Here is a 26,489-nt window from a genome sequence, read left to right as displayed (position 1 = left end):
GTCTACAGAGACAGGCAGGCTTCCTTGAGCTGCTGTGAGCTCCACCCAGTTCGAGCTTCCCAGCGGCTTTGTTTACCTACTTAAGCCTCAGCAATGGCGGGCGCCCCTCCCCCAGCCTCGCTGCTGCCTTGTGGTTAGATCGCCGCAGACTGCTGTGTTAACAATGAGGGAGGCTCCGCGGGCATGGGACCCTCCCGGCCAGGTGAGGGATATATTCTTCTGGTGTGCCCGTTTGAATTAAAGAGCGGTATTGGGGTGGGAGTTACCCGATTTTCCAGGTGTTGTGTGTCTCAGTTCCCCTGGGAGGAAAAGGGATTCCCTTCCCCCTTGCGCTCCCCAGGTGAGGCGATGCCTCGCCCTGCTTCAGCTCTCGCTGGTCAGGCTGCAGCAGCTGACCAGCACCGATTGTCCAGCACTGCCTAGTGAGATGACCCCAGTACCTCAGTTGAAAATGCAGAAATCACCGGTCTTCTGTGTCGCTCGCACTGGGAGTTGGAGACTGGAGCTGTTCCTATTCGGCCCTATTATTTTAAATTACTGCATAATATCACATGGCATGGATGAACCATAATTATCATCTATTGCTGAGTATTTTTCCTATATTTTTCTACTACAAATAACATTGCAATAAAATCTTTATGTATATATATATATACAGACATGCAAGGAAATTTAATATTTTATGTGTCTTTGTATACATATGCAAGTACATCTGTTAACTAAATCTGGTAGTGAAATTGCTGGGTCAAAAGAGATATACCTTTTACGTTTTAATAGTTATTACCACATTGCCCTGCAAATATTAAATGAACCACTCCATACAACAATGTATGAGAGTGCCCCATGCCCACACACCAGGTAGCTCATTGTGCTACCATATGGTTTGATCTTATCCATCTGATAGGTAAGAAAAATAGCATATTTGTTTTGTTTTACTTGAAGAATGAATATTTTTATGAACGGCAACATCAAATAAAGTATTGAGTCCTGCACAAGTATTCACAGAACCTATATTCAAGTGTTCTATCCTTTAGTCAACATTTTAAGTCTATCACCTATTATCATATGCCAGGTATTATATTGAGAGTCACATATTTAAAAGAATCAAGACATAGACCCTGTCCTCAAAGTACTCATAGACTAACAGGTGAGAAAGATATTGTAAAATAAATAATACACAGTATAAGTACAATAATAGAATATGTATACTGTCTGAGTGTAAAAGTGGCTATGGATAAAAAAACCTGTTCCTTAAATATACCTTATTTTATTATTTTTATGTAAATATATTTAAATGTGAAAAGAAAATAAATACCTTGGTCAGCAAGAACCATGATTGTGACAATTACAGCTAATAATTATAGGTTCTGATTAGGTGAAGGACTATTTTACTTCCTCATCTATATTTATTAAAATAAGAGTAGGCAGAATAATTTATAAAACTCTCCATCTTATTTGATACTTGTTTTGGGAGCTTACAACTTCGTCTAAAAAATAAATAATAGGATATTTTTTTCTCTATCAATTTTGCAGCTATTTTTTAGCTCTTATTTTGAACGACAAATCAAAGCACAAACTTTATCCTCTGTCCTTGGTTCTCCCTCAACTCATTGGACCATTAAATTTTTACTATATGGTGATTCTTATTAACTATTGGATTTGCTATGCCATGCTAAAGAAGTTTGCCCTTTAGCATGAGGTGTGTCAAGGATAGTTAATTATTTTACACAGAAAGCCCTTTCCGTAGTCAGATATGATAAACTGTGATAATAACATTAACATCATTGACTGGTAAGTCTACTTCTTGAGCTTTTAATCATCATTCCAGACTTCTTTAAATGCTGTCTTCCAATCAATAGAAACGCTTTAAAACTTTAGACTAAGGCCAGGCGCGGTGGCTCACGCCTGTAATCCCAGCACTTTGGGAGGCCAAGGCCGGTGGATTACCTGAGCTCAGGAGTTTGAGACCAGCCTGGGCAACATGGTGAAACTCCATCTCTACTAAAATACAAAAAATTAGCTGAGCATGGCAGTGGGCACCTGTAGTCCCAGCTACTCAGGAGGCTGAGGCAGGAGAATCACTTGAACCCGAGAAGTGGAAGTTGCAGTGAGCAGAGATCATGCCACTGCACTCCAGCCTGGCCACAGAGCGAGACTCCGTCTCCAAAAAGCAAAACAAAACAAAACAAAACTTTATACTGGAGTAAAAACAACTCACTAATGCTATTCTCTTTTCACATCTTGCCTTCATTTCTGCATCTCATCACATTGTTTATAGTCTCTACTGTTAAGTTCTCATTCAAATGCAAACATTCAAGCTGGGTTGCACATGGAACTGGGTTGAAGTTGGTGTGACATATGAAAGCTGTTGAGTGGGGGTGTGGGGTTCGAGAGGTCTAGGTTTAACTTCTAGTTCTCCTGTCTTCAGCAAGTCACTTACCTTTTTGATGATGCTTGTTTATTATCAGTATAATGAGAAAATGTTACTTTTCTTTATTTCTCAGGGTTATAGTAAGGATCAAATGAAATAATAGTTAGAAATGGGTAAAGAGTTAAAAGCAAAAAAGTTCCTCAATTCCCTTTCAGAAACTCCCTTTTTTTTCCTGCCCAGGCCCATTCTTTATGTGGCCCCCACCTACTCAAAGCCTCACATGTTGTGCCATTTAACTTGTGTCTCCTGTAATCCAGCTCCATATCTCCCATCAATAGCTACCTGTTTTAGGTTTTATCTTTCAGACCCTAATTTTTATTAAGACAGCTATAATCAAAAAAAGAATCTGAAAATAACAACAGCAGAATTTTTTGAGTACTTTACCACACGCCAAATCATAAATTCAATTGCAACCCCACAGCTTTTACTAGGATAATTTCTGATTACATCATATTCCCTCCATGTTCTCTCCACTTGCTATGCAAAAACCTTTATATATATTATTCTTACTTAATCTTTGCAACAAATAAAATTGAGCCTATTATTATTCTTGTTTTACAGATAAGGAAACTGAGACTTGGAAAGTGAAGTAATTTGTCCATAATCACACAGCTAAGTTGTGGTGGAACTGCACTTTGAATGCCTCAGAAACTGTTCCATAACCCCACTGCTCCACTGCTTCTCCTGAATGCAGAACTAATGTAATGAACAAATGGTCACTCATGCATTGTCTTTGAAATTTAACATGCTCATATAATCATAGAGTCTGAAGTTAGAAGATTATCCACTTTAACGATCTATCCAACCCTTAAACCTCCTTTATCATATGCCTAAGTCACAATCTGCCTTTTGCTTCAGTAACGCCAATGAGGGATCTGTACCATGTCCAAAAAATGGAATCCCTTCATCTTCAGACTGTTCTAGTGGGAAGTTCTTTATATCAAGCAAAAATCTTTCTTCCTGAAAACTCGGTCTACTGACATTAATTTTACCCAAAAGCTTTATTGAAAAATTATAATTCAAATGTTACATAAAATAAGTCCCCTAATAATTTCTTCCCCTTGATAAGGTACTCAGTGCAACTTGACCAGGCTGGTCACCTTCATATGAAAACATCTAAAGCCCTCCTCTGCATTTCACCCAAACTCCAGGCATGCTCTGCCCGGTTGAGCAAAGAGCAGGACTCCGACCTTCATTGTTATAGAGACTGTTTCTACAATTCCCATCTATGAGATGATTAAGATTGTGTGAAGCAATCATATCATGCTTTTGACTCATATTATGAGTTTACATTTTATCAATATTCCTACATCGTTTTTCACTACTTCGTCCACTTACTGTTAGTTGAAACTGATCATGTTGGAGTTGGGCCACTTTTCTAGAATAGTTGTTTTAACTGAGGCTGCACATTAGAATCACAATGGGAGCTTTAAAAATATTGATTCCCAGATAGCAGCCACAGACATTCTAATTTATTTAGTGTGGGAGGTGGCTCAGCATTTACATCAATTGTGTCTTCCTATATTTGTATCATCCCAGTTTGATAATATCTACAGATTTAATGGCTAAGTCATCAATGTTCTCACCAAGTCACTGCAGAGTCCTGGAGCCTTCCCTTCAGTTAATATTGGCCAGGTAGATTTTAGGTATAGATATACAACCAGTTACAAATCCACGAAATTACACTGTCATTCAGTCCAGAGTTTTCTATTTTGTTCACAAAATAATATCAACAAATACTTTGGTGGTTTTCTGTTTGTTTGTTTTTGAGACGGAGTCTCGCTCTGTTGCCCAGGCTGGAGCACAGTGGTACGATCTCGGCTCACTGCAAGCTCTGCCTCCCAGGTTCACGCCATTCTCCTGCCTCAGCACCCCCCAATAGCTGGGACTACAGGCGTACGCCAACACGCCCGGCTAATTTTTTGTATTTTTAGTAGAGATGAGGTTTCACTATGTTAGCCAGGATGGTCTCAATCTCCTGACCTCGTGATCTGCCTGCCTCGGCCTCCCAAAGTGCTGGGATTACAGGCATTAGCCACCTAGCCCGGCCACAAGACTTCGTTAAATGTCTCACAGAGAACTAGTCTAGAGCACTGGTTAAAAGCATAGATTCCACCCCCACTGCAAATTCAAATCTCAGCTGAGCTAGCTAGATGACTTTGGGAACGTACCTTAATCTCTCTGTACTTCAGTTTCCCTAATGCTTACCTATAGGATTGTCGTAAAGATTAAATGAGTTTATACGTATAAAACGTCTTGCATATAGTTAGCTTGAAAGTCAACTATCATTCCTATTATGAAGTCTCATTATACACCATTTATTGCATCCACTCCATTTTAAAAAGACAATGATAATATTTGCTGCTGGAGAGCTGATCTGATGTGATATACAGGCTGAGTGGTGAGAGATAGTGAGTTACCTCTAGGTTTATCGATCATAGAACAGGCTCCTCTAGAGGGATATAAAGCACCACCAAGTCTTTTGAGTCTTAAGCTGTTGCTTATAGTACTCTGATGAATAGTTTTGTTGGTTGAACTATTTGGGTTTAGAACTAAGCATAGTGGGGTATCCAATCCCAGTTTGAGTCTTAGCTACCATGTTTTCAGGGTGTTAAAGTCACTTTTCTAGTTTATTTTTACTTCAGTTGAAGCTTTTTACAGCTTAGATGGAGTTTAGCTTTATTGTAGGTTTACCTTAAACATGCTTTTCACCAGATTTTATTAGTTTCTGTTAATCATATGACCATGGAGGCTGGCACAAAACTGACCAACCCTGGAATATCAGTGTAGCTTAGTCAAACTTTCGTTTATTGCTGGTTAAATCAGTTGTAGCTGAAGCAAGTGATAAACATCAGAGATCATTTCCAAGCCATACCCATTTTCTCCTTACCCCAATTAAAGCATGACTCACAGCCCATTACAGGATTTCTAACTACTGCCGGAGTGGTATTCATTGCTTACTCACCTTAGTAAATCACACAAAAGTGGCTATGTACTTAAATTACACAAAATCCAAAAGCTCCTAGATTGAGTTAACTAATTTATTATAACTATACTATTACCCATTGTGTAATAATAAAAACACAGAAAGTATGGAAAAATGTCAGAAAAAAAGAAGTCCTTGCAGATTCATTTCTAAATCTGCTTACTCCTGGATATTTTGAAATTTCTTCAAAATGTAGCCTGCCCTTTCCCAGCACCCCCCAAGAATCCTGAGTAAAGACATTTCCCTTGAACTTGCTGGAAGGAAGGGAAAGTTCTAGATATAAAGTCATTTCTTCCATTATCTGCTTAAAAAACACCACTAACGGAAAATGAATCAGAGAAATAGAAAACTAGCAATACCATAGGTTTCCAAGTGAAATTCCCACACCAAATTTGAAATGTGAGCAAAAAGATGATTTGCTAAATATCTCAGTGGCATTGCAGAGTCCCTGGAAGAAGTCAGCGACAGAGGGCTCCTCATCTCTGACAGGCTAGGTGTTCCCTGGGGAGGCATCTTTTATCATTCAATTGTCATTTGCCAAGAAAAGATAGCTATTGACCAGTATTACGTTTTAAGAAATTAAAAGATATAGAGTCCTTCAAATTAATAACTTTAACTTACCCTTCAGCACCTTTTCCAAAAATTTGAGGACAAATGTCGGAAGATCTTTAGGGATTCAAATTTAGATTATGGATTCACATTGGTATTTTGCCATAACAAACATGTCACACAACCAAATAGGACTGAAGTAAGTAGGAGGACATTGATGCCAACATGGGGACTGGAGTAAAGTATTTAAGGTAAAAAAAAATCAGAATCTTTTCCTAAAGAACATAGTTTAAATACAAGAAAAGGCAACCAATATCAGTTTAAACTAGTAGAAGAAGTAACGCATAACACAATAATGTTTATGATTAGGCCAAAGTAGGAAACAGATTGATGAGTGGAGGTGAAAAATATCTTGGGAGATTTAAAATGATCAGATTGAAATAAGGGTATAGTGTTAATAGACAAGAAAAAAAGGGAAGAAAATAGGAATTTGTCCGCTAGGGCAATAGACACTGAAAAATGAACTAGATCATTTGGTGGGAGTAACATTTAATTCAAAGAAGATATGGTTTAGTAAGAAGTACTTTCTTGAGATGGTAGACTTAATTCATTTCCAAAACTTGGGTTAATGACACTCACATTCAATTGATCAACTCAGGCTCAAAACAGGTTCCTGGTTTGAATGTTGCATAACTGACAGAGAACTGAGGTGGCATTTTAGACTGGAAACAAAAAGGTTAGGTTTAAGAAATTATTCCAAACATATTGTCTATATTATTTATTAATCAACTGTAGGTTCTCCTAATAGCACATTCTGTTATGGTACATGTGGGTCACTTCTAAGATTTTTTTTTCTCATTTTGAGAATCAAATTATACACTGATGTCTAGTTTTGACTGTTAAGGATATTAACAAAAAGGAGGAGGGGAATATTAGGAAGTGAGAAAAGAGAAGAAAGGTAATACAGAAGCTGAGTGGGCAAAGGGGATTTTGCAATATAGCCTGAAGTGACATGAAGACTCTTGGAAAAGGACCCCTTTATTCCACAGGGAGGTTGTCCCATATCTAAGAGTAACATTCAGATCCAGGAATAGAACATTCTGCTCTGTTCCAGTGTGGTTAAAATTGGGATAGCTTGGGTCTGGGAACGGAGTTTTGGCAAACAGCATGTGTACAATTAATATTACATTAATATGTTATAAAGTTGTTATAAGAATTCAATAAAAACCTACCTATAAATATTTTGACATCATAGGAGGCACACAGTAGGTACATAATAAATATTGTATCTATTCTATTTTATTCAGCTATGGTAAATTGAATAATTAAAGGATCCCATAGATTTTCTTCTAGGTCAAGTTTGCAAGTTACTCTGCCTGTCTGAGAAATCTAGCAGGTGGCAGTCAGAACTAAGTCCTAAAATCAAAAGGGTAACAAATATTTAAATAAAGGCCAGATGAACGGGTAGGAGAGGAGGCATTGAGAGAGGCACCTGTCATTATGCATCTTAACTACAACAAAACAAAATGAATTTATAAGTATCTCAAACCTGCTAAGGAAGGAAAATCCCGAGAATATTCTAGTTGACAAGGGATGACAATTAGAAATTAATTGTATAATACTCATTATTTATTCAAAACGTTACTGACACTTATTTAATGTGCTGCCTTTATTATACTAGTAATTGTAGGAGGCATTCATCTATTATTTGTAATTTAGATTCCATCAGTCCTTTATTTCTTGACACCATCTTAAGTTTCTCAGATAGCAACTTTCTTTCCCTAGGAGTTTTCAGGCATCCACCCTAACAGTTAAAACTGATCACTTTTACAGGCATGTGGAACCTCCATTCTGGCATTGGTAAAACCAATTTTCTAGGCCATTACTGGAGACTCACTTTCTTATTTAGAAAGTAGGTAGAGTTTCCAGATGAAATACAGGACACTTAGTCCAAGTTGGATTTCAGCTAAACAACTAACAATTTTCAATATTAAGTATGTCTCAAATATTGCATTGGATATATACTAAAAATATTATTTATTGTTTTAGCTAAAATTCAAATTTAACTCAGAGTTCTATATTTTTATGTGCTAAATCTGGAAACCCTAAAACTTGATGTTCCTAATTTATTAATAGGAAGTAGGATAAAAAGTAAGTGAAAAGACTGAAAGTAAATAAAGCTTTAAGGTAAGAAGCCACTTTCTCACTAAAGTATACTCATCTTAGCAATATACCTCAAAAGAAACTACAAACTCTATAAATTGCCCAAATTATTCTTGGATGTATACAATCAGGAAAGCCAAATTGGAAAAGTACTTTCATTTTGCAATCATGTTTCTCAGCTAAAACAGGTTTATATCTACTATTTTTTGTAACTAATCATTTTTAAGATCTGCTGAAGAACAACTCAAGATGCTATACCTTAATACAAAAGAGAAAAGATGCAGGCAAATCACTGAGATTTACATCCTCACGATTTCCTAAATCCTACTACTTCTGAAGGAGAAATTGCTACTAAGACTTCAGGCAGATATGCCTAATTAATCCCTTATTTCCTCCGAGTGAATGTCCTATGTTCTAGGTAGTATGACAAATGTCACTATTCTAAGAGAATTCTAACACTCTGAAACTTTTTTTTAAAAGGTTTTCATTTACTAAACATGTTACATCATCAGGAATTTCAAAGAGAAAATGTCAATGCCCTCTAACTTTCTAATTCTCAACCCACGAATCCAATTTGTTTCATTGGCTTTGGGGAACTAATAAATACGAGATATTTATTTGTAAGTCAAAATCTAAAATTGAGTCCCCCTGACAATCCGATGATGATTTGTGATATAACAGTCCAAAAGAATAGAAGAAAAAAAAGTTTCACATTTTGCTTCATCTAAAAACACAAAATTGTTTTCTAATTACAATGGCACATATTACACCCTGTATTTCAATAATATTTTATCTTGACTCTTTACATGTGTAACCACTTAACCTAGGCAAAGATCTAATAATTAACAAGAAAAAATCATGAAATTCAAGATTTATGAAGTGTTTTCAGTTCCACTGTCAAGACCACATGAGGGAAAAAGTATATTAGCACCATCACCATATGTACTCTATTCCACCTGCATATTCATTACCATAGTGCAAAGAATCAGCACAAAAATAAATACTCCACTAAACGTCCTGGTAATTTTGATCACCTCTATTTCAAAATGCATTATGACCAGCACAACTTTCAACCAGGGTTATCTTCTGATAGAAAGAGAAGGCTAAGGAAAGCATCCTTAGCACATTGACAAATGCATTTCATTTTTATTCTGTGGAAACAAACAAAAACTGTATTTAATGTTAGTATCATTTTAGCATTTAACAGCTTTTGCTTTTCTAAATGAGACCACTGCATGAAAGAAGGCACTTTTTGGGTGAAATTTCTAATGTATCTACAGGCTGTTTTCATTTTATTGTTTAACTCACCCCACTCATAGCATATACATGTACAACTAAGTATGAATAGCTTACATAAATTATAAGATGTATTAAAGCCTTTCCCTCTCTCCAACAGTGCTCTAGGATGCATTATCAGACAAGCAGATAAGTGTAATGATGAATTGCACAATATGGCCAACATTAATAGAGTGGTTTTCTACAAATGTATTGCAAAAAATAAATACTTCACATTTCAGAACATAACTATTTCAATGTCACATGTTAGCAAAGGACAAAGTGGCAGGTATTAGCAACTTTAAATCTGTAGGTCCTGGATTAAACAATATAAAGGAACTAGAGAGAAATGACAATGCATGTAGAGAGTAGATGAGGTTGAAGGTAAGAGTCTATTCTTGAGGGTCTGATTAGGTTCTTTCCATCTCTCCACTTTTCTTTTTTTTTTAAATCTTCATAGAGACGCCTTAGCAGAAGCTATCAGTTTTGACAGTACACCAAAATCCTGGCAGTGAACCATAAATTGACCATTACCATAAAAAGAGCTGCTAAATGAGAAACCATGTGCTCAGTATAAAACTAATTTCATGCTTTCCAAAGCACACAGTGGCTTCTAGCAAGATAGTGGCCCTGGGACTTGCTGAGACAGATTGGCGAACACAAATGGTTTGCTCCTGATGCGTCTGCTTAGCCAAGCTTTACGTGTACTGGCAGTAAAAGAGGTTCTCGAGTCTTCTATCAAACAAATACACACTTAGCTATAACTTCAAAGCTGAAAGCTGTGAAACAGCTGCCTCAAATAAATATAGCAGGAAAAACACATACACACATACACACACACACCCCATGTACCATGCTAGCTGCTTCCAATCAAAGAAAAATAGATTCCCCTGCCAACCTAATGTACTAAACAGACACTTAATAAGCATAATGCTACGTAATACATTATAACCCTCACACTCCATTCATGCTTAGAAACACAGGAATTAGAGTTTAGCCAAGCCAAAGCAATAGCACTCCATCTACTTGGAGGCTAAGTTTGTGCCTGCCCATATCTAGTTGGCTTTCAAATACCATATACTTACAAGCCTACATCAAACCTTTCCAAGCATGATGACCTAGTAATTTAACCTCTCCAGGTCAGTGCAGGTACTTTATGTATATTTAAATGATGAAATCTGCTGCCTTTAAAACATCTCAGCTAATAAAAACACACTTCATGAAGAAATACTGCTAATTTCCTCCCGTTCTCATTCGGCACACCGTCACTAGAAATTAATTACTGTTGGTTTTCCAGTGCATGACTGGTCATAACTTTTAATTATTAATAATGTCGAGCTTAACAAGGTGTCAACTCCAGTATGTAATCCACATCACTTACTTTCTTATCTCGAAACATGACTTGTCTCCTCCTATCTGTTTTCCATGTCAAAGATTCTACAAAGTACACTTAGTTTATAGCCTTTTAAATACATCTGAAACACATAATAACACTGCTAATTACCTTCTTTCAGTAATGGTAGCAAATTGCATAATATCACTGACTTGTTCAGAATGTTTAAAATGCAAAGGAAGTCACCTACTGGTAAGATGTCCTCGGCAAACAGCTAGCACAGAAAGAAAGGGCTGCTTATCACACCCATTCAAGGAGTTACTTCGCAACAAAATTAAAGAATCATATATTTTGCTCTTCAGTTTTACCCCTTCAGGTGTGTCAGTACGATGTGGTAAACACAATTGATGACTCCACAGGATTCAGAACAACGTACGAAAGAATCTGTTACTGACATCCCAGACCCCAGCATCCAAGTTTTAGAATAAAAATGCTCACCTCTGCTAGGAAGTCCACTCCACATCCTGGCAGGGCTCTCACCAGCGTCGAGAGCAACCAAGTTGGATAAACAAAACTTCCAGTATGTGACCAGGGTAATGCACAGCGCTACCGAGACTTGGCTCCAGCCCTGATTATCTGTGTGACAGCACCACGTTATATCAGTGCCGCTCCAAGCCTTCCCAGTTGCTGGCTTATTGCACTGCTCATTGAAAATCCTTTACACGCTGGCAACATTTTAGGGAAGGACAAGTACACTCTGAGTCATTTGTAAAGAAAGCAGAGCAATTTCAATTCTATATCTCCATGCATGCTGAAACCAGAAGCACTGTCAACGTACAAGTCTGAGGTGGATTTATGCTAAGAAACAGGCAACCTAAGCCTTCATTATCAATGCATGAAATCAGCCACTGTGATCAAATTCAAGCAAACCACAAAAAGGATATGATTATGAAAGTCTCCACAGATTTAGCACCAAACCTCATGGAATGAAGAATCATCTATTGAAATTGTGTAAATGTTAAAAATAGCTCTGGCTTTTCAACAATGAGCAGGATACAGGGAAGAAATCAGTAGTCTATATTATAAGGACTTATAAATGCTGCATAAACCAAAATAGCTGTAGGTTCCTGGGACTTTGCTATAGACAAATGAAATCACTGGAGACTATTACAATTATAACAAAAATAATTCCATATATTTGACACAGATATCCATTAAAGGGCAGATCAAACATCCTTTAACTCCTAAGTGCCCATCTCTAAATTAAAATAATGGTGATAGTTAAAAATGTGCTATGCTATGCTAGCACCTGGACAAAATACCATCAATTTTACTCTAAGACAATTTCATAAACAATAAAGATGTAAATCTATTCTGTGTAACAATAAACATGCAAGATAGATATTTTTAACACTATAATCTTTGCTCATTATTTTGAAAATCTATAGTTCATTAAACCCATGTATTCTTATCCCAACTACCCCAAATTTATACCTTCGCTTTTATCATCCTTCCTCTTTTGTTACTAAAATATAAGATGCAAGAGCTACTGGACATCATCTTTAGAAGACACAAGGTCAGAAAGCAGTATTAGATATACCCCAGAAATACATATACCCCAGAAAGCAGTAGCAGTGATTTGAGATTACAAAATATACAGCTTTGACACGCACATGCAAACTGCAAAGCAAAAAAGAAATAAAACATTTATTAGAAATCACAAAAATAAACTGGAAGAAATTCCTAGGAGGCAACATTGACAACACATTTAAGGTTCTATTCAATTTTTTAAAAAGGGTTTTAGGTTCTCATTGAGACTCTGAAGGCCAAACAAATTAGAATTCAGTAAAGGCAATTCCTGATTTGAGGACCTCCTATAAATGACTGGGTTCAGTTCTAGTAATCCTACCAGCTCTGAGATGACACATTTAGAAGTGTCTACAATATGAAACATCCGTGTAAACCTAAGCAGCACACATTTATGTAACACAGCATTCTGGAGCAACATTAAACACAGCACTCTCACGGGTATTCTCACTATGTCCCCATATGGAAAGTTGACTCCTTATGGGCTGCTGGTTAGATGCCCTCGCTTGGAGACAGATTAGACACCAGTGGATATGCACGTAAGTGTGTATGTATACCTATATGTATGCCATTGAACACACTTGCCCCTCACAGTCACTTTTCCCACCTGAATTCCATTTGCTTTGTGTCTCCTGAGGCCCCTAGGGCAGCATTTGAATGTATTATGAGAAACAGCATTGGGCATCACTGACTTTGCAGTTGTTCAGTGTCCTCTCTCTTCTGTCCTCTCTGGCTCACGCACCAGACACATAAACTTTCCTTAGAAAACAGTCATAGGAATAGTTCATGAGAGATTGTATGCCTAAAAATCTTTTTATTATTACCACACATGAAGCTCCCTAGTAATAAGATAAACATTTAAAATTAAACCGGGATATTTGATTATAGGCCAATCCTTTATCTAAAACCCTTAGTGCTTGATGCATTTCAGAATTCAAATGTTTTCAGATTTTAGAAAGGTAATACTCTACATATGCCAGGAATTATATAATGCCTCCAGTGGCAGATGTTATATAATGCCACATTGAGGTCTGGGGCAACAACTCTATAATCAGATACATTAACATTCTATAGCAAAACATGTGCATATTCATACTGGTTGGGATAAATAAATGCTATAATTTAAGTTCACATTAGTTCATGTCACGTTTTCCCATCAACAAGAATTACAAAATCTTCCAGTTTTCATTGCTTCTTGGATTTCAGGAATTGCAGGTAAGAGACTGTGGACCGTATAAATGTTTACTTAAACTGCTAGAAAGTTATGGATTGGGAAATGGTACCTAAGCAGGTGTTCTCTTGCTTAGGCAAGAAATTTGGAGGGTAGTGTTACTTTAACGGATGGGCAAAAATATGAGGGAAGGTGCTAGTAAGACTGAGACACAAAGCAGAGCAGAAATGTGGCAGTAATGCACGATGACAAAACTAGGACATGGAAAAGAAAGGCAAGAAGAAGCCACTCAGAATTACCGAATCAAAAAAAAAAAAAAAAAACATAATAACAATAGTACTCATTGATCACCTAAACTCTATACCCAGTATACCCAGTAGTGTGAAAGGCACTTGACATAAATATTTTTTAGCAACCTACCTCAATTTTCAAAAGGAAATTTTAAAAGGATGAATGTATCTTCAGAGTGAGGCAAAACATTTGGTTATCTCACCCTCTTCTCATTGTACCCAAAAGCAAAATATCCATAATGTTATACAGTGCATATGGCACTGTCAGAAACAAACAAAAAAATAAGCTTTGCCTTATGAAGTAAAGATTTCTGTTTTATTTGTATATGCTATAAACTACTTGCATTAGAGGTTCTTTAAAATCAGTTTTAGAAAAAAGTAGCAATATTTTCTGCCATCAAGAGTCAACTGTTTAATTTTAAAATTCATTTTAAAAACAAATGTTCTCAAAAAACAATCATAATATATTGCATTTGCTTGGAGTCTTTCTTATGAGTACACTTCCCAAATAAATACTTTTCTTTAAGCATATTAAAGAACTTTAATATAGCAGAGCATTGACACTACACTTAAGATAAGACTTTGAGTCTATAGAACATTCAGTCTTCAAAGAGCATTTCCTGGGTGCCTTTTGGGGCCTAAATCTGCACTGGGGAAGTGTCCAGGAGGCATTTATGTGAAGAGTGGTCTTTCTACTCACTGAACAAACTAGACTGTAATGTGTGGCTTTTAGTATCTAGAATACAATCACAAAGTCATTTTCTACGTGAAGAAGGAAACTGCATTTTTTTTTTGACATACAACATAATTCGGTGAATTCTTCTTTTTTAGCAACCAAAATGGTGCCCTGATGGTTTGATGGAGTTATAGCAGCTTCTAAAAGTAACTTACTATCCTATAAGATGAGTAACACTTCAGGTCTATGATTTTTAAAAAAGCTCCCTATGCATTTTACATCAGGTTCATAAAATAATAGATAAACACCCAGTGTCTACAGGACAAGAGTCTCTGGATTGCAGGTTCACCAGAGCGCAAGCTCTTTAAATGAAGTGGGTTAACATTATTTGTGAGTGCCAGCACACTCAGCCCATTAAAAAGTACAATATCCAGCCCTTCCACCATCTCCAAATTCCATGTAATCAGAAGAGCAAATGTGTTTCACAGCTCGAGAAAAACTGTTTAGTGCCAAGGACATATACCAACCTCATGGTCAGCTGTAACATTCCACAGGGATGTCTAACCCAGAACACTGTCCAACAGCCTCCTTGGCTGTGACACTGTTAAGATGTGAAAGTCAAATGTCTGTGTGAGGAAAGTTGGTCAGTCCAGGTGAAAATACATTCATCCCCCAGTGGAAACTGAACTCACTCATTACCACTCGGCTTGGCTCACTGCTGAAAACCCTTCTCCCTAGATTAGTTTAAAATGGGTAACACTTCTATTCCAGGCAGACACCAAGGTTTTAAATACACCTTTGATGATTTAAATCACTCAGACATGTAAACACTTGCCGTGATTGTCTAAGACTCAGTTTCCACACTGAAAGCTGTATTTGGTTTTCAAAATCTTAAAACCAAGACTTGATGTTAACCAATTCTTATCTTTTAATAGATATAATATGTAAAAGTTTATATTCAAAAGCATTCTTTAAGAAAAAGACAATCTCTCCTTCACTAAAAAAGGGCCAACCACCCCTTTTAACCATTTTATCAAAGTTCCATTCAAACTCTTTTATGTGTCAATCCCTTAGAGTTCTGTACTTAATTCACACCCTTGTATAATCCACACCCTTGTTTGACAGTTTTTAACCACATGTACAGAATATGGAGATGTTCTATAATGACTTTTTCAAGTCTACGTCAGTTGTAGTTTTAGATTTCTGACACCATTGAAGATGGCTGGAGCTCCGTCTCAAATTCAAAGCGGCAGGAAGTGGTTAGAATTGTAACTTGAGACTTGATCCTATTTCCAAATTTCTCTACTCTCCCAAGGAACTTCAATCTCAATAAGCCCTACAATATCAATCTCAATTAAATTTATCTGGGGAGAACAGATAAAGGGTACCAACTCTTATTCTTGCTTTGAAAAATAGTCAGGATTTTGTAAAATACTTGGAAACTAAACAGTGATCAATTCTGAGTAAGACAATGAATGAGAAAAGTGTATCAGTATTCCTTCTACTATATGTATCATCACTGGGTCTGAAGTACTACAAGTAAGAGACAATTCCTGAGTGTTCTTATGAGGACCTGGGACATATACAAAGAAAAGCAGATGCTCTGTTTTCAAAGGTACAATTTGACATATTTTGACCAAGGCCTTTTCCCCTTCTAAGTCTTCATTGTCCCTTCATTAAAAACCATAAGTCATATGGGCTCTATCTGATACATGGATTCTATAATAATTATTCTACGAAAAGAATTTTCTGAACTTACTAATTAAGAGGTTTAAAGAAATAAGTATGTTGTAAATAATTTAACTCACCTACCTCACACTGAAATGATTTACTTATCTAGTGCACTTACTGACAGAAACTCAATGATTTGTTACATTCACCATGGTAATTATATTTTGCAAAAGTCAGATTTCTTGGTTGAATGAAAATGGCAAATTGATTCATCAAAATTAAGTAAAAGCAAGCATTTAAAACTATGTGTTTCTACTGAAAAGGTAAAATCATTATTGTACTGATGAATTCTAGCCTTATCTCTAAATCTGTCATACAAACCTAAGGTTGCCTCATTTAACACTTATGTTCATTCCTAATATCTCTTAAAATGGAGATTTTTCCAGACATGGAGCAATATTAATATATTTAAGTACTAATTTTTATTCCTGAAAACTAAAGAAAGATCTCTCCTGCTCTTCCCCCTTCCAAACACCTAACCTCCCCAACCCCTGCCATGTCTCTCCTATACATTCTGCCTAACGCATACAAGGTGCTCAGAAAGTCTATCATATGAGCATACTCTTGCCCCCGCATGCATGTCCACACATCCTCACTCCTTGGTGTGGTATTTCTTCGCTTTCCTTACTCACTAATAAGTTGCATCAGAATGTTGATGTGGGCAAAGGAATGAAGAAACTACCATACTTTCAATATACTCATGGCACCATCTTGTGGTAATTCTTGGTATCGTGTTTTCAAGTTTAATTTTTAAAGTTCTTCAAACATGTCTGGGAAAACACATTTGAGGATAAATTTAACATTTTAAATATGCATGAAATACAATGTGATAAATATGGCCTATGTATTTAAAACCCCACACACGTATTTTAAGAGTTATAATATCTATCATTAGTGTCCTGACCCCAGAAGCCATTTAATACCAATAACCGTTTCTTGAATGTAGAATAGGAATGACATTAACAAATCTTTAAGCAGGAGGGGAGAAACAATAACTGAGGATCCTGGGGGTGTCAAAGAACAGCACAGACTATAGCAGCCAAAAAAATAAAATAAAATTATATATAACACTGCAACTGACAACCCATTTTCCAATCCCACTGTCCATTCCCACGTCCAAACTACTACTCCACTTCCTGCTGCAAAATACCCAGGTTTTATCACCCTTATCTTCTCCCCCATCCCAAGCATCCTGACTTTAAAATCTACTCAAACTCAGTTTAAAATTTCTAAGGCCAAATAAAAGATGCCACTTCTTGAATCAAGAGGCAGAGCGTATTTTTCCACCCCTTGAATTTGAGCTGGCATTGTGTCTTAGGCCATTCCTGCTCCTGTAAGAGAATACCACAGACTGATGTGATTTTTTAAATAATAGAAATTTATTTATCACAGTTCTGAAGGCTGAGAAGTCCAAGATCAAGGTATCAGCAGATTTGGTGTCTGGTAAGTGCTTGCTCTCTCCTTCTAAGATGACGCCTTGTTGCTGCATCCTCCAGAGGAAACCAACGCTGTGTCCTCACTTGGTGGAAAAGCAGAAGGAGCAGTCAGCTCTTGAAGCCTCTTTCATAAGAGCACTAATCCCATTCATAATGGTGGCACCCTCGTGGCCTAATCACCTCTCAAAGGCACAACCTCTTAAGACTGTCACGTTGGGGTTTAAGTTCTAATGTATGAATTTTAGGGAAACACAAATATTCAAACCATAGCACCTTGTGACTAGCTCTGACCAAAAGAATGCAGTAAGTTGCAGCTGCTGTTCTTGCTGTCTTGCAACACTGCTCTGTGACTGCTGGGTAACAAAGCCTGGCCTAATCTCCTTGAGGAGGAGTCTGCTGGTGAGAATTATCCAGCCTACAGCCAGCAGCAACTGCTAGATATATGTGCAAAGCCATCTAAAACCATCTAACCCAGTTACTCTGTAGCAGCCTGCAGCTCCACAGGTGTTCACCCATGAGTTCAGCACAAGAACCACCTAGCTGAGCCCAGCCCACATTTCTAACCCACAGAATCACAATTAAAGTAAAACACTGTTTTAAATTTTTTTCTGAAAGCTTCTGCCTACCTTTCCAAACTTCTCTTGTGTTTTCTTCTATCAATAATTGCCTTACTCATTTTCAGCCAAATCTCAGGTTTTTAGACACACCAAGTTCTTCCTCAAGTTGAGCTTTTGAGCATTCTCTTCATTCCCTTTGGATCACTTTTCTCTATTCTCTTTGCTTGACTAACTTTTTTTTTTTTTACGTCTTAAAATTTTAATCTTAAATGAGAATGGATAGCAGAAGGCAGGATGTCAGTCACTAGCCACCCTTCATAGAGAACTAATATAGTCAGTTTTATCTGGACTTGGGAAGCTGTGGATGGGTCATGGAAAAAATAAGCTCTGCAATTGTGTGGTATCCTAGGGAAGCAATACTTAAGTGAGATATCTGGAACTGATGTGGAGGCTCCTAGTTAACATAAACCAGAGTGACAGCAAGAACTCAGAACAACTTAGCTCTGAATTCCAGCAACTACCTGTGACTTTCTTATCTATGTCTTTGCAGCTGTTTTCCCTGTACCTCTGTTCCCGCAGGACCGGAAGACCCCTTTTCCTGTTCTGATCCCTTTCTACCTTTGCAAAGGGATCTTCCTCTTTCCCCCCAAATCATACTTCACTCCAATAATACGAAACTATTTATAGTTTGTTCCTACATGCATCTGTGTTGCCGTTGCCTATACCTGGAATGTTTTCTCTTGAATAATTTGAAACTCATCTTTGAATACTCATCTCAAAGATCACCTCCTCTGGGAAGCCTTCCCTGACCTCCAAAAAGTTAATCATTCCTTTTTCTGTGCCACATCTGCGTTATTTGTAGATCTGCCATTGTTCTTAGCATACCATATTGCAATTCAATTATTTAAATATTTATTGTCTCTTGATACTTAAGATATTGTTTTATTAATCTCTGTAAAATAGGCACTTGGTAATATTTAAAATAAGAAAAATCCCCAAGGTTCTGTTTCCTATTATCTCTAATTATGCTACTAGAAAACTAGGGGGTTTAGGTGGTCATCTTTATTAAAATTTTAACTGAAATTTTATCAAGATAATCAGAGATTCACATGCAATTGTAAGAAATAATGGAGTTTTCTTGAACACCTTGCCCAGCTTCTACCCATAGTAAAAAATTTTTAAAGCTATAGAATAATAGTGTAATCAGGATATTGACATTGATCTGATGTACAAATCTTATTCAGATTTCCCCAGTATTACTTGTATTTGTGTGTGTGTGTGTGTGTGTGTGTGTGTGTGTGTGTGTGTGACCTGTGTAGATTCATGTATCCCCCACCAGGGGTCTCTCATGTTGCAGCTTTGTACCCATATCTACTTCCTTCTTGAAACTCACCCCCATCCCTTACCAACCACTAATTTGTCCTCTACTTCTACAATTTTGCTATTTCAAAAATGTTGTATAAATGGAATCCATACAGTATGTAACCTTTGGGGGCTGGCTTTTTCCACTCAGTATAATTCCCTGAAGATCCATCCAAGTTGTTGCATGTATCAAGGGTTCACTCCTTTTTATTGTTGAGTAGTATTCCTTAGCACAGATGTACCACAGTTTAACAAGTCACCCCCAAAAGATATCCATGTCAAATCCTTAGAACCCCTGAGTGCTATCTTTTTTGCAAAAAGTCTCATTGCAGATGTGATTGTTAGGAATCTTGAGATGAGGAAACAATCCAGGATTATACAGGTGAGCTCTAAACCCAATAGCAAGCATCCTTATGAGACATGGAGAAAGGAGATCTGAAGAAAAGACATAGACATACAGAGCAGAAGATGTCGTGAAAACAGAAGCAGAGACTGGAGTGATGCAGCCACAAGTCTAGGAATTCTGGCGCAGCCACCAGAAGTTTTAAATTTTTATGTTTTTACATTTAAATCTATAATTCATTTTGAGTTAATCTTTTTATATGGTGTCAGATTTAGGCCTAAGTTTTTTGTTTTGTGGCCTACAGCTGTTCAGTTACTCCAGGACTTGAAAAGGTATTCTTCCTCCATTGACTTGCTTTTGTACCTTTATCAAAAAATCAATTGAGTATGTGTGTGTGGATCTATGCCTGGGTTCTCTAGTCTTTTTCATCTCTCTCTCTCTCTCCAATAAAACTACTGTCTTGATTACTTTAATATATGATAAGCCTCAATATTGGGTAGAGAGATCCCTCCTTTTTTCTTCTTCATCAAGTTTTAGCTAGCAGCTAAACTAGCTAAAAGGTCTGTGCTTTTTCATATAAATGTTAGCATAATCTTGTCTACATCTACAAAAAGAAATTGCTGAGATTTTGATAGAAATTGCATGAAAGTTATAGATCAGTTTAAGGAGAACTGGCATCTTAATCTTGTTGAGTTTTCTAATCCTGATTTATTAAACACATGGGATGTCTCTCCATTTATGTAGGTCTTCAATTTCTTTTCTCAGCATTTTGTAATTTTCAGCATATAGATCCTACACATGTTTTTTAAAGTGTATATCTAAGTATTTCATTGTATTGGGGATTGATTATAAATGTATTGCATTTTAAAATTTTGATTTCCATATGTTCGTTTTTAGTATATAAATATAATATGTGATTTTTTTTTTTTTTTTTTTTTTTGAGACAGTCTCACTCTATCACCCAGTTGGGAGTACAGTGGTGTGATTGCAGCTCACTGCACACTCAACCTCTTGAGCCCAAGCAATCCTCCCACCACAGCCTCCTGAGTAGCTGGGACTACAGAGGTGTGCACCACCATGCCTGGCTAACTTTTTCTTTTTTTTTCAGAGACAGGTTGTGTTTCCCAGGCTGGTCTTGAACTCCTAGGCTCAAGTGATCTTCTTTCCTCAGTCTCTCAAAGTACTGGGATTACAGGCTTTTATTTTTATTTATTTTTCTTGCCTTAATATAGTGGCTAGAACTTCCAGCACTATGATGAATAAGAGAATTGAGAGTGGACATCCTTCCCCTGCTCTTGGTCTTAGAAGAAAAACATTCAATCTTTCACCATTAAGTATGATGTTACCTGTAGACTTTGTTTAGATGCTTCTATTAAATCAAGATAGTTTCCCTTTATTCCAAGCTTGCTAAAAATGTGTGTTGGGTTTTCTCGAATGCTTTTACTGCATTAATGGATGTGATCATGTGAGTTCTCTTCTTTAACGTGTTGATATGGTAGATTAATTTTTTTTTTTTTTTTTTTAAGACATGGAGTCCTGCTCTGTTGCCCAGGCTGGAGTGCAGTGGCGTGATCTCGGCTCACCGCAACCTCTACCTCCCAGGTTCAAGTGATTCTCCTGCCTCAGCCTCCCAACTAGCTGCGATTACAGGCATACGCTACTATGCCCAGCTAATTTTTTAATATTTTTAGTAGAGATGGGGTTTTGCCATGTTGGCCAGGCTGGTCTCGAACTGCTGACCTCAGGTGATCTGCCCACTTTGGCCTCCCAAAGTGCTGGGATTGCAGGCGTGAGCCGCCGTGCCCAGGTGGTAGATTATTAATTTTTAAATGGTGAGCCAGTGTTACATACCTGGAATAAATCCCACTTAGTGATGGTATACAATTCTTTTCATACATTGCTGGATTCAATTTGCTTATATTTTGTTGAGAATTTTTTACTCTAAGTTTATGATATACTATTCTGTAGGGTTTTTAAAAATAATGTGTTGTCTGATTCGGGTATTAGGATAATTCTAGCCTCATAAAATACGTTGGGAAGTGTTTCCTCTTCTATTTGCTGAAAGCAACTGTATAAAATTGGTGTCAATTTAAAAAATCTTTGGTAGAATTCTCCACTGAAACCATATGAATCCAGAAATTTGTTTTTCAAGTGCTTTGTAACGATAAATTCAGCTTATTTGATGGCTATAGGTCTATTCAGATTGTCTACTTTTAAATGTATGTTTATGTTTATTTATTTTTGAGATGGAGTCTTGGTCTGTCTCCCAGGCTGGAGTGCAATGGCATGATCTTGGCTCACCACAACCTATGCCTCTGGGGTTCAGGTGATTCTCCTGTCTCAATCTCCAGAATAGCTGGAATTACAAGCACATGTCACCACAACAGGTTAATTTTTGTATTTTTAGTAGAGACAGGGTTTCACCATGTTGTCCAGGCTGGTGTAAACATCTGACCTCAAGTGATCTGCCCACCTTGGCCTCCCAAAGTGCTGGGATTACAGGCATGAGCCACCACACCCAGCCCAGATAGTGTATGTTTATTTTAGTTGAATTTTAGTTATTTATGGTTTCTGAAGGACTGGTTCATCCTTCTCACTTGTCAAATTTATGAATATAAGTTTTTAGTATTTGCTTATTATATTTTTAATTGCTGCAAGTTCTGTCATAATATCATGTATCTCATCGGTATCTCCTTCTTTCTTGTCCTCATCAGTCTTGCTAAAAGCTTACAAATTTCATTGCTTTTATTAAAGAACACGCTTTTTGTTTTATGGACTTTTCCTCTGTCGCTTTCCTATTTTCAACTTCACAGATTGTTGGTGTAGGTCTTTATTACTTTCTTCCTTCCATTTGCTTGTGGTTTGGTTTTTCTATTCTTTTCTAGCTTCTTGGTTGGGAACTTACTTAAGAACTTTTTTTCTTTTCAAATATAAGCATTTAAAGCCATAAATTTCCAGCTCTGCACTGCTTTAGCTTCATCCCACATATTTTACTATGTTGTGCTTTCATTTTCATCTAGTTTTTGCTTTGAGACTTCTTCTTTGATTCATAGATTTAAGAGATACATTGTTTAATTTTCCTGTTGTTTTTCTACTACTAATTTCTACTTGATTTCATTATGGTCAGAGAAAATATTGTATACGATTACAGTTCCTTCAGATGCATTAAGGTTTGTGTTATGGTTCAATATATGGTCTATCTTTGTGAATAGTTGTATAGGCACTTGGGAAAAAAAGTGTTCTACTGTTATTAAGTAGAGTTCAATATAAATTAAGTAGATCATGTTAGCTGATTGTATTATTCAGACCTTCTAAATTCTTGCTTATTTTGTTTAATAACCCTATCGGTTGCTGAGAGTGGGTCCCCAACTGCAATTGTAAATTTATCCATTTCTTTTTTCTGCTCTATCAGTTATTGCTTCATGTATTTTGAGGCTCTGCTGTCTGGTGTATGAACGTTTAGGATCATTATGTCTTCCTGGTGAGTTGAACATTTTATCAGTACATAATGTCTTGCTCTGTCTCTAGTAAATTTCTTTACTCCCTACTTCATCAGACATTAATATAACTACCCCTGCCTTTATTCTTTAAATTGCTGTTTGCATGATATATTATTTTCCATCCTTTTACTTTCAGCATACCTCTTATTGATTTTGAAGTGAGTTTCTTGTAAGCAGCATATAGTTGGGTTTATTTTTTTAAATGTACTTTTTCTTTTGATTGGTTTATTGAGGCTATTTACATTTAAAGTAATTATTGACGTTAGCCTTTAAGTCTAACATTTTATTATTTGCTTTCTGTTTTTTCCTTTGGCTCTTGGTCCTCTGTTTCTCTCTTCTTTCTGTCCTGTGGCTTACTTGAACACTTATTAGGACTCCATCTTTATTTATTTATATTTTGGTTGTATCTCTTTGTATAGTTTTCATAGTGGTTGCCATTAATATTATAATGATATATGTATGTGACTTATGGCAGACAATTTATTGGTATCAGCATTTAACATCCCTACTTTCAAATATCATTGTTTTTAGCATCACATGCTTGTAATTTGTTTCAGTCATCAAATATGATTTACAAAGCTAATGAAGAAAATGATAACATAACGATTAATTTTATGTGTCAATTTGACTGGGTCACTGGATGTTCAGATATTTGGTTACACATTATTCTGGGTATTTCTTCCTGCCTGACTGCCTTCCACCTGTGACATTATTTTTTTTTTTTTTTCCCTGCCTTCAGACTCAAATTGAAACATCAGCTCCTCTTGGGTCTTCAGCCAGCCAGCCCTCAGGCTAGAACTACACCATCAAATCTTCTGAATCTCATGTTTTTTGGACTTAGGCTGGAATGACACCATTGGCTGTCCTGAGTCTCCAGATATCCTACAGATCTTGAAAATTAGAGGCTTCCATAATTGTGTGAGCTAATTCTCCTTTCTTCTACCGGTTCTGCTTCTCTGGAGAACCCTACCACAGGTAGTTTATTATGTACCATATTTCTATTCTTTCCATTGTTCTTTCTTCTTTCCTTCTCAAAGCTCCACGATTCATTCTTTTATCATTTCCTTTCTAGTTGAAAAATTTCTTTTAGCCAATATTTAAGGATACACCTGTTAATGATAAATTATGCTGCCTAGTACAAACTCCATCTCATGTGATGATAGATATTTAATTTCAGGCAGTATGAAGTGACTTTCCCCAGAGTTGCATCTAGATTTGGGGTGGGTTGAGGAGGGTACTTATAGGCTTACATGGTTCCAGGGCTCAGGTAGGAGTGTTTATGGCCTGGCTGTCACTTCTGCACATGGACATCTGCTGAGGCATGTTTATTTCTGTCTGATATTTAGTCATTAGTTCCTGCAGGAACTGTGAGGTATTTCTTTGCTGTGTTACATGTAAAACATTATCCTGCCACTGTCCCAGTCCAACAGAAAAGACTATGTCCCTGTGTTTCCCAGGTTCTACAACAGCTTCGGTACTCCCTAAGCCCATAGGAAATCATAAGATTGCCTCAGCTCCACCTGCCCACCCTTGCTAGGGGCCAGGAACACCAGGGTCTTACTGTCTTTGTGGACCGTTCTGTGAGACAGAAACTCACAACTACTTTTTCTGGAAGCCAAGACCCATCTGTGGTTTCTGTTATTTCCACTTACCCCTTGGAACTGGATGGGGAAAGCATTAGGGATCTTTTATATGCAAACTAAGTTACCTCAGCTCTTTTTCTTTCCCCTTTGAGTCTCTCTTTCACAGCCCAGTGTATTCATAAAACATTTGGCTACGGAGACAGTGCTGGGAAAAGGACTTTGCTGCTGCTTATCATAAGTCCCTTGCTCAAGTACACTGATTACACACACACACACACACCAGACTGGTTTCAGGTACACTCTAAGAATCTTCCTGTTGTTCTAAAGCTCAGATCTAAAAGTTCTTTTTAAATACCCTGAATACTAAATTTGGCAGAAGAACTTCCAGTGGCTAGGGGTCAGCCACCTTTTATTACTAGAAACATGTCTCAACCATCACCCTGTGGACCCAATTCCCATCCATGCCAACTCCAACACTATAAAACCAACCCAGAAGAGGGGAAGTCACCTCTTAAATTAACAGTTCTTGGGAAGAATATCTACAACACATATTTTTTTCTACAGGGGTGAAATGGGCTTCGATTTTCTTCCCTGTGTTTGTTTTCTGGGGCTGTTGTAACAAAGTACCACAAACTAAGTGGCTTACACAACAGAAATTTATCATCTTATAGTTCTAGAGGCTAGAAGTAAAAAAAAAAAAAAATCAATGTGTTACTTGGGTTGGTTCCTTCTGAGGGCTGTGAGGGAAGGATCTATTCCAGGACTCTCTCCTTGGCTTGTAGATGGCTGTCTTCTCCCTGTATCTCTTCTCACATCATCTTCCCTCTCTGTGCATATCTGTCTGTGTCCAAATTTCTGGTTTTTTTGTAAGCATATCAGTCACATAGGATAACAGCCCACCCTAATGACTTCATTCCTCTGTAAAGACCCTCACTCTAAATAAGGTCATATTCTGAGGTACTGGGGGTTAGAATTCCAATATAACTTTTTTTATTTTGTGGAGAAACACAATTCAACCCTTAATACTCTCTGAAGCCAAGTGATGGGCAAAAAAGGAAGACCGGCATTTTGTTTCTTGTTTAAGTGCCTGCTTTGTCAGTGGGCTTGCCAGCCTTCCCTGTGCTACCTGAGCAGGAAAGAAAGCCCCCCACAGTCCACTCCACCTGTACTTGCTTGGGCCCCAGTAGTTTCAGGTTTTCAAGAGGAATGTTCATTCTCAGATGGATTCTGACCTCAATCCCCAAGTATTGATGCATATGAGCACAGAGGACACAATCTTGTCAGGACTACCATAGTATGGAAGAAAGAGGCACATACAGTCAAGGAATGAAGGTTTTTGCTAACAACTATGAGCAAGCTGGAAGATGCAGCTATCTCACAAAGGACTCTCAATGCCTAAGGAACCACCTGGGGGATCCCTTCATCCACAGGGTCTGTTAGGAGGATGTATGAGCCACAGAGACAGCCAAAATAGTAGCCAGCAATTAAGAACAGTATTGCCACCTTGCGGAGGCTG

At 37.2% G+C, this 26,489-nt stretch overlaps 1 protein-coding gene across 5 annotated transcripts in view; it reads right to left on the bottom strand.

Annotated features, from left to right (window-relative positions):
* Positions 1-26,489, bottom strand: part of ZNF385B (zinc finger protein 385B) — a 439,446-nt gene that overhangs the window by 314,367 nt on the left and 98,590 nt on the right. The window contains exon 1 of one of the 5 annotated variants that reach the window (XM_017868266.1): positions 11,236-11,565. The exons of 3 other annotated variants lie outside the window; for them this stretch is intronic. In XM_017868266.1, coding sequence (XP_017723755.1) covers positions 11,236-11,260 — 25 coding nt within the window. In that variant the 5' untranslated portion in view covers positions 11,261-11,565. Of the gene's footprint in view, positions 1-11,235; positions 11,566-26,489 lie in introns of those variants that run through there. One more of the 5 variants, XM_017868265.1, reaches the window with a different exon arrangement.

Source organism: Rhinopithecus bieti, unplaced genomic scaffold (assembly GCF_001698545.2).
Source record: "Rhinopithecus bieti isolate Rb0 unplaced genomic scaffold, ASM169854v2 scaffold_3062, whole genome shotgun sequence".
In the NCBI taxonomy this organism is placed as follows: domain Eukaryota; kingdom Metazoa; phylum Chordata; class Mammalia; order Primates; family Cercopithecidae; genus Rhinopithecus; species Rhinopithecus bieti.
The sequence above is the reverse complement of the archived record's forward strand: the minus strand, read 5'-3'. Positions and strand labels throughout refer to the sequence as shown.